This window comes from Pituophis catenifer, unplaced genomic scaffold, assembly GCF_029215685.1.
Source record: "Pituophis catenifer annectens isolate HBS135680 unplaced genomic scaffold, rPitCat1.0.hap2 SCAF_6, whole genome shotgun sequence".
In the NCBI taxonomy this organism is placed as follows: Eukaryota; Metazoa; Chordata; class Lepidosauria; order Squamata; family Colubridae; genus Pituophis; species Pituophis catenifer.
This window is the reverse complement of record NW_027256886.1, coordinates 15,824,282-15,840,522: the sequence shown is the minus strand read 5'-3', so window position 1 is coordinate 15,840,522 and position 16,241 is coordinate 15,824,282. Positions and strand designations below refer to the sequence as shown.

Below are 16,241 nucleotides of genomic sequence, written 5' to 3'. Positions count from 1 at the left end.
AAATGTTTTCAATCAGATTAACTATTGCTGCCTTGAGACCCCAACTATTGAAATAAGCCAGATTCCCAGCATTGATTGTTGTCATGATTATGATACAAACACCTAAAAAAAATGCTTGTGTATGTTAAATGCAAGGTACACATATGAAAACACTCCTGAAAAGGGGAGGGGGGAATTATATTCATAAATGTTCTGAAACAGGATTTATTGCTAAGGATGCATTTTCAACTTCGTTATCTGGGTCTCCATAACTTGGTGTCCAGTAGTAATGACGCTTAAGGCCATGGGACAGCTCAGCAAGATATACACGTCCATCCACTTTGTAGGGCTCAACATCTGTTCCAGTGGGCTTCAAACGGCCACTCTCAAGCAATTCTGCAAATGCCTGAAAAAACACAGAATATGAAGTTGAGCATTTTTGCAGTAAGCAGTGGCACAGGAATACTTTCAGTAAGAAAATAAAATGAAGAATGCCGCATAACAGTATATGGCCACAATACATGTGGGTAGAAAGTGGGTAGAAAGACAGATCTTGAGGGACAGGCAGAGACTGCCACAAAGACGATGGTCAAATGAAAGTAGAACATATTGTAGAACATAAAATAATAGGGTTAGAGGTCTTCTAGTCCAGGGGTCTCCAACCTTGGCAACTTTCAGTGTGGAGGACTTCAACTCCCAGAATTCCCCAGCCAGCAAAGCTGGCTCGGGAATTCTGGGAGTTGAAGTCCGCCAGGCTGAAAGTTGCCAAGGTTGGAGACCCCTGTTCTAGCCCAATCCCTGCTCAAGTAGGAGACTCTATACCATTGTGGACAAATGGCTGTCCAGTCTTTTGAAACCCTCCACTCATGGAGCAACCATAATTTCTGGAGGTAAGCCTTTACACAGAGATCTGTCATCTCTTCAACGATATTCCACTCATCACTTCTTGTCCTACCTCTTTGAAGAATCGTTCAACCCCTTCATTTCTGTGACAGCCCCTTAAGTGTTGAAAGACAGTGATCATGGCACCTCTAATCCTCTTAGACTAGACATACCCAGTTCTCTCAACCATTAATCCTGCTGCTTAGCCTCCACCCCCTAAATTTTGTTCTCCTCTATATTCTTTCTAGGGTCTCAACATCTTTTTTGTATTTCGGTAATCAAGGAACCTGAGTCCAGAGCAGAACTGTAACCTGAAAAAACATCAGTTTGACCCTCCCTAATTCTCACAAAGATAAAGGAGAGAAGAAGCGCATTTAGACTTGCAAAATTTTGTTTTTTGTTGTTAGTTGCGAAGTTGTGTCTGACCCATCGCGACCCCATGGACAATGTTCCTCCAGGCCTTCCTGTCCTCTACCATCCTCTGGAGTCCATTTAAGCTTATACATAAATTTAAAAGTAATTTTGGCCTGCATGACTTTGATTTCCTACTCTGAAGAGCTACTAATGGTGCGGAACCAACCAAACCATTCTTTCACACCATGTCTGCCTTGTCATCTCAAATGAAGCCCATCACCTTATCCTAGATGCTTTGCTGCCCTGGGACAAATGGTCATAGTAGAAAGAATCAGTAAGTGATGATATTGTGGTGTTTTTTCTACACTGAAGCCAGATCTACACTAATCTCACTAGCAATCCTGGCTGCACTTTCCTTAAAAAAAGTAATGGTTATTTTGTTAACAGATTGACAATAATGTCACAGGTTAGAAATAGATGGAATAATGGAACAAAATGCAAAAGAAGATAATCCCTACTGTGGGCATTATGCCATCTATATTTTGACAGACTAAAGATAGAGGAAGAAAAAAGAGAAGATAGGTGTGAAAGGAAGTTGATTGTCAACATAATGGAGAAAATTTGTCTAATTTTTATATGCTGGGCTACATTTCAGTGCAAGAGTTCAATAAGTTTTTTTTTTTAAATAGCTTTCATATCAGGTGAGAGGAACTTCTTCCCCTGGGCAGGATTATAAAAACAGAGAGTGGTGGGATATGCTCATTAAGCAATAATTTATTATAACCCTCTTATTTAAAAATATTTGTCTGCATTATATGCAACAAGAGGAGAAAAAGAAAAGAGGCCCACTATATATACATACTAAGAGAACCAATCTATGTTTCATCACTCAATTATTTAAATGACAATTGTCGGCTTAGTTGTTTAATTTCCCATTTTCCATATTATTAAATAAACTTACTTAAACTTGTTTCTTTAATAATATTTTAAAAAAAGGGAAACACTGAAGCGAGCAAATGTCATTTACAAGTTGTAAACAGCTCTTCCCATGCTAGGAACTGAAGTGCACATTGAGAAAGCCTCAGTGGCTGGATTCAGACAGTTCCTTCACTTAAAAAAGCACAACCTGGGTTTATGCAATGTGTGAACCCTACACAAACTATTGCCCAAATGTCAGTTGCACAAGAAAGGAGGACAAGATATTTGGCCTTAAGGTGAATGGTAACGGGTGACAACATCATCCTTCCTCTGCAAGGGGCTGGCAGATGGAATTGCTTTACAAGTGATGATGATGATGACTATCACGAAGGACAACTAGTTCACTATATCTGAAGAAACCTTTGAGCAGAAGGACCTACCACACAAGCATCTTCATCAAATTTGTTTCCCCAGATGTAGATGTACGAAAGGACAGGGTTTATTTTCATGGCTTCTGAAAATGCTACTAATCCTGGTCCAGATATATTGTTGTACGTCACTGCTAGCCTAAGAAAAGAATATAAAGCAGAAAACAAAGTTTTGGAGCAAAGTTGACCAGCCTTAGCCTTTTTCAAACTGCATGAGAAAATATCTGTATACTAGATCAGGGGTCTCCAACCTTGGCAACTTTAAGACTTGTGGACTTCAACTCCCAGAATTCTGGAAGTTGACGTCCCCAAGTCTTAAAGTTGCCAAGGTTGGAGACCCCTGTATTAGATGCAACTCTATATTTTGTTCTCCATCCATAACCAAATCTGCTATCATTATCAAGAACCACAAAGTCCATCTTGCTTTCTATCCCTTTTTACACATGACAGTGTTTATGTCTCTGGCCCACCCCCTGGTGCTAATTTCTCCTTTGTTTGATGATTAGGAACTTCATGGAAAATGTCACTTTCCATTTTCCTTAGGGCTTCTTATCTATGCTCTGATAACTTAAGTGTTGTGGATGAAACAGACCACTATGGCTTTCAGCAAACCGTGGCTAAGCAAACCATGGCCTAAATGGACATATAAAAAGCTTACATCACAGACCCAGGTATCAGCACACTGAAGAGTGATTACAGGCAAATGAAATAAGATCAGGAAGATTTTGGCACCAGGAGACATGTGCTTAAGCTGTGATCACACAGATTCAGATGGGTTCAATTTTGTTTGAAGTTTAATTTTGTTCAATTTTGTTTAAAGAAACTTGAAACAGCCCACTTACTTTCTCATCCTAGGCTCACAAAAGTAGGTGGATATTATGTAATGCAAACTACTTATCTAAACCCAATCTTCATAAAATTGGTTACAGGCATGATTTTTAGGACCTTTTTTAAAAAAAGAAATCCCTAACAAATAATGAAAGCCATAGTTAAATATGCTGATTTTTATTTATTTTTTTGATGTTCTATCTAAAACATTTTAAAAGAGCATTCTAAATGTGGCTGTTGTGCTTAAAAAATAACAGCCTGAATAATTTTTCCATTTTTTGTTGCGGTTTCATTCATACCTGCAGTTTTCAATACTCTTGTGTTATCACATCCATAATGTCTAGGGATAAAGATTTTGTATACTAACGCTTGGAGGGTCCGATTATATGTAGCAAGGGCGTCGCTCAGGTAGAAAGCACCATCATTCTCTATCCTGTTAAAATTAAGATCCACAATCTCGAGTGTAGTGTTTTGTTTTAATAGCTGTCCTAGAAACTTCATGCCATCTCGGCTAATTTTGTTACTGAAAAGAGATAAGCATAAATATTCATTTTTAAAAGAATGGATTGTGTTCCAGAGGAGGAACTGTATTGCAGTCCACAAAGGTTAATTAATACTATAATGTATTTTTGCGCAGTCAGAAGTGAGAAGGCATTATAGAAAAAATATGCGTGGTTGTTTCCTAAATAATACATATTGGCAACTAATACTCTAATGCCATGTTGTATTATACAATTGCCCTTCCTTCCTCTACATTGTTCAAAAAGGCTAGGAAAGCTGTCAAGTCTACATGTATTTATTTATGAACGAGCTGCATTATATGATTTAGGTTCCATTGATTTCTTTGAGTCTTCTCTAGGTAGGTGGGACTGCACCTCAAATATTGTGCCAATTCTGGGCACCATCTTTTAGGAATAACAGTAAGATACTGGAGTGTGTCTCGAAAACAACCAAGATGTTAGGAGGCCTGGGAAAAAGTCTTATGAGAAGTGATTATGGGTATGGCTTGGAAAATGGAAAACTATAAGAAGACATAATAACTCTTTTTTAAAGCATCTGATGGACTGTCATGAAGATGAGGCAGAATTGCCCACAATTTCACAAGACAATAAAGTATTACAAAAAAAATAGAGCTCTGATGGATATTAGGAAGAATCTCTTAAAGGTCAGAGCTGCTCAACAATGAAACTTCAGGAATTAATGGTTCTTCCTTCATTGGAGGGATTTAAATAGAAACAGACAGTCATCTACAATTATGGTGCAGTTCTGTATTAGGAAGTGGGTTGGAATAAATCAGTGTTTCCCACACTTGGTACGTGGACTTCAGCTCCCAGAATTTTCATCCACTAGCCATGCTGACTATTGGAATTCTGAAACATGAAGTTCACACATCTGGAAATAGCCAAGGTTGGAAAACACCAGTAATAGACGATCTTCTAGATCAGGGGTGTCAAACTTGCGTCGTTACAGCGGCGTCATGTGATGTATCGCGACTTTTTCCCCCTTTGCTAAACTGGGTATGGATGTGGCCAGCACATGATGCATCCGAGCTGCAGGCTGCGAGTTTGACAGCCCTGTTCTAGATCTTTCCAACCATTTCATTTTATATTTCTACTCAAAAGTGAATCCCATTGTCATTAGTTGGCTTTATTCCTAGAAAATGGGATACAAAATCACAACTTTAATCTGGACCTGAATTTGGATATAAAACTTGAAACCCACAACATAACTTTAACTATTATCCAATATTATTAATATGATTTCTTTTCTAGCACATTGGTTCAAAATTGGTGAAAACCAGACCTTTTCCGAATCTTAATAGCATCCATTTCAGTAGAATTTGCCATCGTATCCCCAAAATCATATTTCTCAAAATGTATGCACCCACATGTGACAATTGGACATTCAAGAAATCTCAACATATCTAAAAACAGGAGTAGACTGCTGGAGGTTCGCAGGGGTTCAGGAGAACCTCTAGCTAAGATTCTGTGCAGTTCGGAGAACCCCCAAATCCCACTCCTGGCTGGCCCCACCCACCCCTCCCCTCCCAGGAGTCCCCATGCAGCCAGTTTTGGATGCAGGTAAATTCAGGGTGTGCAGAGGCTTGGGGAGGGCGAAAAACGGGCCTACCAGAAGTTCGGGAAGTCCAGAAATGGACCCATTTTGGACCCAGAAGTGGACTCCAGAGGGCCTCCTCAGCCTGGGGAGGCCCTTTTCGCCCTCCCAGAGGCTCAAGGAAATCCTCTGGAGCCCGTGGAGGGCAAAAACACCCCTCCTACCATGGTGTAGGAGGCTAACTAGGCCATGTCCATCATAGCCATGTCTACCCAGCACCTGGGCAGAGAACCCCTTGCTAAAATTTTTGAAGCCCAACCCTGTTAAATTAGGGAAGCCTGGATTAATGCAAGAGAAGTGCAATTGTTTATCTCTACCTCCATACAAAGGGGGAATATCAGCAGGCTTGTGAAGGAGGATGAGGAACAACTAGACGGCAGAAGTTTTCAGAATTACCAGTGTTAAAAAAAGAAGCCCTGTTAAAAAAAAAAAGCCCAGTGTTAAAAAAAGAAGCCCTGTTAAAAAAAAGAAGCCCAGTGCTAAAAAAAGAACCCCTATTCTAACAAAACAATCTATATTGTTCAAGACTCTCTTACCAGCTGAGATCAAGATATCGGAGGGTGCTATTGTCATACAAGGCATCGCACAGACGTTCAATCCCAAAATTCTTCATTCCATGTTTACATAAATGCAATTCCACCAAGGTGCAGTTGACTCTCAGCATAGAAGCTATGTGGATGGTGGTTTCTTCCTGAAGTTCCATATTATTAAATTACATTTTGAACCGATTCCAGGTAGCAATAGCCATAGCATTTAGACTTATATACTGGCCTCTCTAAGCAGTTTACAAAGTCATCCTATTGCCCCCAACAATCTGGGTCCTCATTTTACCGACCTCAGAAGGATAGAAGGCTGAGTCAACCTTGAGCAACTGAGGATCGAACTCCTGGCAGTGAGCTGAATTAGCCTGTAATACTACATTCTAACCACTGAGCCACCATGGCTCCTAACCACAGCCTTTCCCAACTGGTGCTTTCCAAGTGTGAGGAGGGAGATACGTTAGGTTTTATCTGGGTTTGGCTAGTGTAGATTCAAAGGACAAGGAAACTTGACATTGCCTAAGATTTTGATCCTTATTTATAATTGTTACCATCTATTCTTCCCCAGAGGGAGGGAAATCAACTTAAATTTAGGGGTGTTTTCATGGCCATGTGTCATTGCTAGTAAAATACCCAGCATACTCACTTCTTCACTGTACAGAATTGGCCTGTTGAGATTTAAAGCTTTAATTGACTCATTGTGATTCAAAACAGTTGCCAAAGCTATCATGCTCTGCGTACCCTGAAAATAAAAAAAATAACAAATCCAGAAAAAGTCACCTCAGCTCCACAGTTAAACTTGAACAACTTCAGCTAACACTTAAAATTAACATTTTAAATTCTGTTCAAAACCCATAATGGTAAATCTTTCTTGGCTGTGTACTGTAAAACATGGTTGAGTTATGTTTTTCTTTTTGACAACTCTCTCAAATAATTTTGTTTTAACTTTACTTACCAGGTCACAGTCTCCAAAATCTAACTTCTGTATCGTGTTGTTCACTTGTATCATAGCTGCAAAATACATTCCTCCTTTATTCTCAATCTTGTTGCCCGTCATTCTTAAGTAACATAGTGTTTCGTTCCTCTAGAAGGAAAACTTCAATTATTTCTTTGCAACAGTTTAAATTGGTCCCCATCTGGAACTTTCCAAAATCCCTAGCCAGCATGGCTCTTTCCCAATCCTTTGCATATGCTACAACATTAATGTTCACAATTTCCACAGGGAATTTAAAAAATTTTAGCCACTCACCCACCCTTCCTGGATGATGTCAGGCTGAGGAGAGACTGGTGTTATCCCTGACATTCTATCTCAGGGTGTTTCTCTATCTTGACAACTTTAAGATGTGTGGAGGACTTCATCTTCCAGAATTCCTCAACCAAGATGCATTCTAGGAGTTGAAGCAGAGGCGGTATTCAGCAGGTTCTGACCAGTTCGGGAGAACTGGTAGCAGAAATTTTGAGTAGTTCGGAGAACCGGTAAATATCATCTCTGACTGGCCCTGCCCGCATCTATTCTCTGCCTCCCGAGTCCCAGCTGATCGGGAGGAAATGGGGATTTTGCAGTAACCTTCCCCTGGAGTGGGGAGGGAATGGAGATTTTACAGTATCTTTCCCTTGCCATGCCCACCAAGCTACGCCCACCAAGCCATGCCATGCCACACCCACCAAGCCACACCCACAGAACCGGTAGTAAAACATTTTGAATCCCACTACTGAGTTGAAGCCTGCACATCTTAAAGTTGTCAAGGCTGAGAACCATTGTTCTATATATTTGGAAACTTAGACTTTTTTCTAAAATCATCTAATTGCCATCAAGAGGGGAAGAAAACTTGCTGCAAGTGGAATTATAGGTCCAGGTTACCTGAGGAATGGTCTCACCCCAATGGGATTGACTCAGCAGGTGAAATCCAGCAGGTTCTGACAGGCTCTGGAGAACCGGTAGCGGAAATTTTGAGCACTTCAGAGAACCAGCAAATATCATCTCTGGCTGGACCCAGAATGGGGTGGAAATGGAGATTTTGCAATATCTGTCCCCCAGGAATAGGGAGTGAATGGGGATTTTTCAGTATCCTTTCCCTGGAGTGAGGTGGGAATGGAGATTTTATAGTATCCTTCCCCTGCCATGCCCACCAAGCCACGCCCACAGAACCGGTAGTAAAAAAAATTGGATTTCTCCCCTGGGCCATAGTTCCCCACTTTTGACCTAAGGACTGGTCCTGCACAGAGACTGTAGTAAGACTGAATCCACACCCCAACTGCCTAATTTGAAACTATTGAGTAAAAAACTTTACATCCCAATGTGCCTTGCTCCAAATGGGAAGCTCATCTCTTCTGTGCCTTGATCCACACTTACGTGCATTGCTTTAGCTATGAATTCTGCTCCAAGGGTACCAATGTCGTTAAACATCAGATTGAGGTAGAGCAGGGTCCGATTATCCTAAATACAAAGACATGGGGTGTGTTGTTAATGTTGTCCTCGCTGGATCTCTTTCACACCCTTCCAAAGATTGGTTTCCTTGTGACGAATGCGCAACAAATATTCCAGTTTGGTCGACAGACCAACACTTGCAACACGTGGCTGAGAGTTAGGGCTCAACAGTTACATAAAGATAAAGGCGCCCCTCGCGCATACATGCTAGTCCAGGGGTCAGCAACCTGCGGCTCTAGAGCCGCATGTGGCTCTTTCACCCCTCTGCTGAGGCTCCCTGTCACTCAAAATATATGTCACCACCGCCAATGTGCAACACCCGCCAGCACACGGTTTATTGAGCTTTTCAACCCCTGGTTGGCCAACCATGGATAAATCCAAGAAAAGAAAAGTTTCAGAAGAAAACAGAACATTTAATTCAACTACATATGCTAGTTTTGTGGCTGCTCAAGAAATAGTCAGGCACAGGAAGGGTTTTGTGGCTCCCGGTGTTTTCTTTTCTGTGGGAAACGGGTCCAAATGGCTCTTTGAGTGTTTAAGATTGCAGACCCCAGTGCTAGTTTTTCCCGACTCTAGAGGGCAGTGCTCATCTCCGTTTCAAAGCTGAAGAGCCAGCGCTGTCCGAAGGCATCTCCGTGGTTATGTGGCCAGCATGACTAAATGCCAAAGGCGCATGGAACTCTGTTACCTTCCCACCAAAGGTGGTCCCTATTTTTCTACTTGCATTTTTTATGTGCTTTCGAACTGCTAGGTTGGCAGAAGCTGGGACAAGTAGCTCACCCCGTTACGCGGCACTAGGGATTCAAACCGCTCAACTGCTGACCTTTTGATCGATAAGCTCAGCATCTTAGCCACTGAGCCACCGCATCCCTTTAACAGTTACATGGCTCCATGCAATCTCCCATCTCAGGTACAGATTTGGGGAGGATTTCTGTAACCACGTGACACCAGTTCACCTCAGTTTGATACTAAGAACAACTCTCCCCAAACCGGAAATGGTCAGAGAAGATGATGTACAATTTTAAGTGGTGGGAAGCAAGGACTCTGCAAAGAGCTCTTCTGATTGCTCCAAACCACACCACTAAATAACATAAGAGCATTCAGTGACAGAAACAGCTTGGGGACTCACATAAGCTGCCTGAATTTCTGGAATTCTCCTTCAACACAAAAGTAGTATTACAAATAATCCTTAACTTACAACCAGGGGTGAAATCCAGCAGGTTCTGACAGGTTCTGGAGAACCAGTAGCGGAAATTTTGAGTAGTTTGGAGAACCGGCAAATACCACCTCTGGCTGGCCCCAGGAGTGGGGAGGAAATGGGGATTTTGCAGTATACTTCCCCTGAAGTGGGGTGGAAATGGAGATTTTGCAGTATCTTTCCCCTGCCATGCCCACCAAGCTACACCCACAGAACCGGTATTTAAAAAAATTGAATTTCATCACTGCTTACAACCATCATTTTGCTACCATTCGACTTTTCAATAGCATTTGGCTTACTTAAAGTGACTTACAAACAGTCCTCGTATTCTCAATCATCATGTGATCAAAATTAAGGCAGTTGGTAGCATGACTTATGACAATTGAAAGGGCCCGGGATCATGTGATCCCCATTTGCAATCTTCCCAGCTGGCTTCCAACAAGGAAAATCACTGGGGGGAAGCCAGATTCACTTCAGAACTGCATGATTCCCTTAACAACTGCAGTGATTTGCTTAACAAAAGTGGCAAAAAGTGGTGGCAAAATTAGGCGTGACTCACTTAGCAAGTATATTGCTTAGCAACAGAAATTCTAGTCCTAATCGTAGTCATAAATTGAGGACAACCTGAACTAGGCTGGCCCAATCTTATCCACAATCCTCTGTAGGTATGCTGGGTTTATGAATTCTAGAATCTCCACCCTGCAAGGAAAGACTGGGAGTTTTAATTGCAACAGACATGAAGGGCAAATGCAATTCAAGCCCAAGAAATTCAAGGAACAGGGATTTCTAGTCTGCTTCATAGATACCTGAATGAAAGCAGCAATGTGGGCTGCACCAGCATCAGTTAAGAGATTGTATCTCAGGTCCAGCCCTGAAAAAAACAAAGGATGCAAAAATGAACAGACCGTAGTTGTAATCACTTTTGTAACAATACCTTAACGCTTCCCATCACATTCTCTACCCCAAAACTGCATCCAGTTTGGATCGCCACGATGTAAAAAAAGATGTTGAGACTAGAAAGAGCGCAGCGAAGAGCAACCAAGATGATGAGGGGACTGGCGGCTAAAACATATAAAGAACGGTTGATGGAATTAGGTATGTCTGGTTTAATGAAAAAAAGGACTAGGGGTGACATGATAGCAGTGTTCCAATATATAAGGGCCTGCCACAGGGGTGAAATGTAAAATTTGTTACTACCGGTTATGTGGGCATGGTTTGGGGGGGGGGGGCAATGTGACTGGATGGGCGTGGCCAACTTTTTTTTTTTTTTAACTTTTCAAAGCATTTTTTCTAATGCTTTGAAAAGCCTCTGCCGATCAAGCAACTCAGCTGGGATCATCAGAGAGGCTTTTTAAAAAATGCTTTGAAAGCCTCTCTGACTATCAGGCAACTCAGCTGGGATCGTCAGAGACTTTTCAAAGCATTTTTTTTACCATCTCTTCGGCCAAGAGGTTGCAGAAAAAAATGCTTTGGAAAGCCTCTGACGATCTCAGCTGAGCTGCACAATCATTGGAGCCTTTTTTTTTTTAACTTTTAAAAGCATTTTTTCATTGGAAGAGTTGTAGAAAAAATGCTTTTAAAAGTTAAAAAAAAAAAGCCTCTGATGATCGGGCAGCTCAGCTGGGCATAGTGGGGGGGAGGGCAGGGATTTTTGCTACCGGTTCTCCGAACCACCCGCTCCCATCGCTACCGGATCAGTTGATCCGGTCCGAACCGGAAGCATTTCACCCCTCGGCTGCCACAAAGAAGAGGGAGTCAAGCAATTCTCCAAAGCACCCAAAGGCAGGACAAGAAGCAATGGATGGAAACTAATCAAGGAGAGAAGCAACTAAGGAGAAATTTCCTTTGTACAACAATTAATCAGTGGAACAAATTGCCTCCAGAAGTTGTGAATGCTCTAACATTGGGAGTTTTTAAGAAGAGATTGGACAACCATTTGTCTGAAGTGGTGTAGGATTTCCTGCCTAAATAGGGGGTTGGACTAGAAGACCTTCAAGGTCCCTTCCAACTCTGTTATTCTATTCTATTCCATTGGCTTTCTCTAACTGCAAAATTCATTCATGAAGCTTATTCTTGCTTTATTCCAAGACCTAATCTGAATATTACACTGGGTCGAAAGTGGGATTTCACAACGGTTGCATTCTCTGATTGTGCTTTTGTGACATAATGGGGAGATCTGTATGGAGGTTCTCATTCATTCAGGTCAGGGTTGTCCCAAAGTTGCTTTTATTTTAAAGGCAACTGGACATTCTGATTTTTCTTTAAGATATTTCACTTCTTATCCAAGAATATCTTTCGGTATTGTGAAACGTCTTTTAAAAAAATCAGAAATGTCCAGTTGCCTTTAAAATAAAAGCACTTTTGGGATAAATTGGAAAATCTAAACTTCAAGTCTTCCTTCAATTATACCATCTGATTCTAGAGGAGCTCCTTTAACACATTAGAGCAGAGGTCTTCAAACTTGGCAGCTTTAAGACTTGTGAACTTCAACTCCCAGAATTCTCCACCCAGCATAGCTGGCTGGAGAATTCTGGGAGTTGAAGTCCACAAGTCTTAAAGCTATCAAGTTTGAAGACCTCTGCATTAGTTTGTGTTTCAGAGGCTCAAATAAGGATACATACCTGTAAGAAACACATTGTTCATAAAGACAGACGCAAGGATTTGAAAATCAGAATCGGTCACTTTCTGCACAGGTATCAAGCGGTTATTCCCAGCTATTTTAACAGTTATCCTTTTGGCCAACCTGTGGACAACATAAACAGAAGCTTTTTTTGTTGCCGCTGTCCAATTAAAAGGGAGGTTTAAACATTATTCATGGATTTGCAGAGCCCTCTTTCTCTTTCATTGAAAGGAAAAAGTGATTCATAATCTGAAATGCATCCAGGCATATGCAGTGTTGTGGCCCACGGCAGCCTGCGGAGCTGGCAGCAGAGTCGGACAGTGAGGAGGTTGGGGAGGAACATGGACCAGCCCTGGGGGCTGGGGAGACACGGGCGAGGGCTCTGCATTGGAGGCAGAGAGGAAGCTAGACAGCAGTGAGTCAGAAGAAGAGTTGGAGCCTGTTCCCAATATGCGCATGCGCAGAGCTGCCAGAAGACAAGAACAACTAAGAAAGCAGGGTCAACTCAGGAGTAAAGACGCACCTTGGAGGTGAATGGCCCCTCCCATAGGAAACAAAAGAGAAGTGAACGGGGAGGGGGCTTTTGCAGGAAACAATTTGTTCAGTCGGTTTTTGCCAAAGTGGAAAGGATCTGTTCATGATTTTAAAAGACTGTGGGCCAAGTTTTGCCTTGTCTGCAGTTGGAAACTAATTATCTGGCAGCTTTCCCAGTGAGATAAGGTGTGTTAATAAATATGCCTCTGAAAGACTGTTTGCAAAGCCGTACTGACTGTGAATGAACGTAATTCACAGTCTTGTAAATAAAAGGGGTTTTACCGGGACTAAGGTTCTGCTTCTTGCTACTTAAGGAAGCCTACGTCAGAACATGCAGGTGGATTTTTAAAAACTGTAAGTCTCACTCAATTTGCTCCAAAGTAAATGATATCATGATGCAATCCTCCTTGTCCTTAATATCAGAAATGCAATAGATTCTATTTAGCATTTAGGGAGCTTGTCTCAGGATTTCCTCCCTTAGTAATTTCTTTGCTTTGGCTGGAAGGCAGAAAAGCTGTTTTATTGAGTCACACAGCATTAGTTCATCTAGCCCAGGATTATCAGTCATTTGGCAAAATGCAGTTTGGGCTTTAGGCAGATCCCCCCTCTCACCCATCTTTGACAAGAGCAGAGATCCAACCTGGTATTCTCTGCAGGAAAATCCCTTTGTTCTACCTCTGAAGGATAACCTGTTCAGCATTATCCCCAGCTGGGCTGCAGAGATTTCAAATCGAAGGTGCCTCTGGCCCTTTTTTCATACAAAGAATGCACTCTTCGGTTGAGCAATGCATACAGCCTCAAAGGCCCAATGCTATAACTCCAAGACAATTGCATGCTTTGAAGCACATAGGCAATTCTGCATTGAACTACTACAGCATTCTGTTATTGGACAAATAATTCTACCTGTCTGCTTCAATTTCCAGAATCTCACAATTTTCTTGTGATTTTGCAAATGAATTCTGGAAGCAACACCTAGTAAAGATCTCAAAAATCTCACCCATAATACTTGGGAAAATCTGAGAAATCTCCATTGGGACCTGGAGGGTAAAGTTTCTTAACCTTCCTCTGTTTTACCTCATTGTACAATATGAATATATAGAGACACATCTGCATACAAATATTTCTCAACTTACGAAGGTGTTTTTTTCAAGAGGCAACTGGACTTTCTGGTTTTTCTTGCAAGACGTTTCGCTTGTCATCCAAGAAGCTTCTTCAGAGCTGAAGAAGCTTCTTGCGTGAGATGTGAAATGTCTTCCAAGAAAAACCAGAAAGTCCAGTTGCCTCTTGAAAAAGCACCTTTGGGACAACCATGACTGAGAATCTCCATAGACACTCTCAGCTTACAACCATAATTGAGCCAAATTTATGGTTCTAAGTCATGACAATCATAAGTCGAGGCACCCATGTGATCGACTCAATTTTTTTTAAAAAAATTTGTGGCAGTCATAAAGCAAATGCAGCCTTTGTTATGTGAACGTGATGGTCGTTAAGCGAGTCAATGCATTCTTAGGGAGATTTTTTTGCAAACAAATGTATAAATTACATCATGTGACTGTAGAGAATGTCACTCTTGGAACCTGGTCCCTCCAGGTTCCAAGAGTGGGAGGGAGGTAGTCCCTCCAAATAGTTGCCAAGCACCCAGTCATTAAGCAAGTCTGTACTTTATATGTGTCCTGAAGCTTGCAGAATCCAAATTTTCCTGCTGCAAAATCATAGTTTTCAAAAGCATTTCGTATGCCCAGAATATTTAATGAGTTATTGGCTTAGTTTTACTATGTTGCCTTACGCTTCATCATGGAGTTTCACTTCTTGGAGAATGCGCTTTATGAATGGGTTCACGGGTTGTTTTACTTCTCTGCAGGTTTCAGAATATTGTTGATCCAGGCTCATGCATGCTAGCATGCTTGCCTAAAATGGAAAGGAAGGTGAGAAAACAGGCACTGGTTCTATAGCATCTATGAGCAGCGTCGTCATGTACAGACACTCACAAGAAACCCTCGGCTGGGTATATGTTTATGGAATCTTCCTGCAAATTGGAAGGAACTAGCAGCAGCTGTGGTACAGAGCCCACAATCCAGGAAGCTAAATCAGTGTTTCTCAAACTTGGTAACATGAAGGCCTGTGGGCTTCAACTGCTGGCTGGGGAATTCTGGGAAATGAAGTCCCACATGTCTTCATGTTACCAAACTTGAAACATTTCTCTACATGATCATCTGGAAAGAGATCCTCAACTTACAACAATGGAGCCCAACATTTCTGTTATTAAGTAAGACAGTTGTTTAGTGAGATGTGCCCCATTTAACGACCTTTCTTGCCACGGTAGTTAAGTAAATCACTGCAGTTGCTAAAGTTAGTAATATTTTGTTAAGTGAATCTGACCTCCCTACTGACTTTGCTTGTCAGAGGGTGCAAAAGGTGATCATATAACCCTGGGAGACTGCAATTGTCCTAATAAATACATGAATAGAATAGAATAGAATAGAATAGAATAGAATAGAATAGAATAGAATAGAATAGAATAGAATAGAATAGAATAGAATAGAATTCTTTATTGGTCAAGTGTGATTGGACATACAAGGAATTTGTCTTCAGTGCATAAGCTCTCAGTGTACATAAAAGATATAAGTGAAAAATCATGATCATAATCATCATAAATACGTTCATCATGAATCATAAGATACAACACTTGGTGATAGTCATAGGATACTAAATAAGAATCAACATAAATCATAGTAGGAACTAATAAACAATATAAATCGTAACAATCATAATCAACAAGTCATAAGTAGAAAAGGAAATCGGTAGTAGGAAGGTTGAGAAGAATAGTAGGAATACAGTCTTAGTAAATAGTTTGACAATGTTGTGGGAATTAATTGTTTAGCAGAGTGAGGGTAACAAACTGTCCTTGTGTCTAGTTGTTCTGGTGTGCACCAGTTGCCATATGCTCGCATTTTGATCACATGGCCATGGAGGATGCTGCAACGGTCGTGTGAAAAATGGCTCTAAGTCACTTTTTTCAGTGCCGCTGCAACTTCAAACGGTCACTAAACGAACCGTTGTACAGTACTGGCACAGGTCCAGTGTGAGCCTTTGGAACACCATGACTCCGGATGCTCAATGAATATCTTTTCTTCTAATTTTTAAAGATCCACATCGGTGGGCATTTTCTCACGGTTACAGATGTGCATTTGCATATTTCCCTTGCCGTGCCATTTTAGCCTCCTACCGCTTACCTGTGTTGACGCTGCCTTTTTCCCTCCGTGGCTGCGAAGCGATTCCTTGGCAAAGATCGGGCTGCTCGAGAGAAACACACGGTGCCCGGACCGCGGTTGCTATGGCGACCACACACGCTTTTCGAAATGGGCATGCGCCGCCTTCTCTCCTCACCGCCCCCCCTCCACTCTCCTCCCCCTTGTAG

The 16,241-nt window shown here is 41.6% G+C and overlaps 1 protein-coding gene across 3 annotated transcripts; it reads right to left on the bottom strand.

Moving 5' to 3' along the window:
* Positions 1–170: 170 nt before the first annotated feature.
* On the bottom strand, positions 171–16,076 carry LRRC34 (leucine rich repeat containing 34). 3 transcript variants are annotated; one of them, XM_070946476.1, is made up of 11 exons: positions 16,057–16,076; positions 14,610–14,731; positions 12,291–12,412; positions 10,476–10,540; positions 8,397–8,480; positions 6,999–7,127; positions 6,690–6,785; positions 6,041–6,195; positions 3,757–3,912; positions 2,574–2,700; positions 171–385 (listed from the first exon to the last, which is right to left on the bottom strand). In XM_070946476.1, exons 2-11 carry the CDS (start codon positions 14,723–14,725, stop codon positions 182–184), a joined length of 1,254 nt encoding a protein of 417 aa, XP_070802577.1. In that variant the 5' UTR covers positions 14,726–14,731; positions 16,057–16,076; the 3' UTR covers positions 171–181. The 3 variants fall into 3 exon arrangements, with proteins under 3 accessions (XP_070802577.1, XP_070802575.1, XP_070802576.1); XM_070946474.1 differs by lacking the exon at positions 3,757–3,912; XM_070946475.1 differs by lacking the exon at positions 171–385 and having other exon boundaries at positions 2,666–2,700; positions 3,689–3,912.
* Positions 16,077–16,241: the final 165 nt, after the last annotated feature.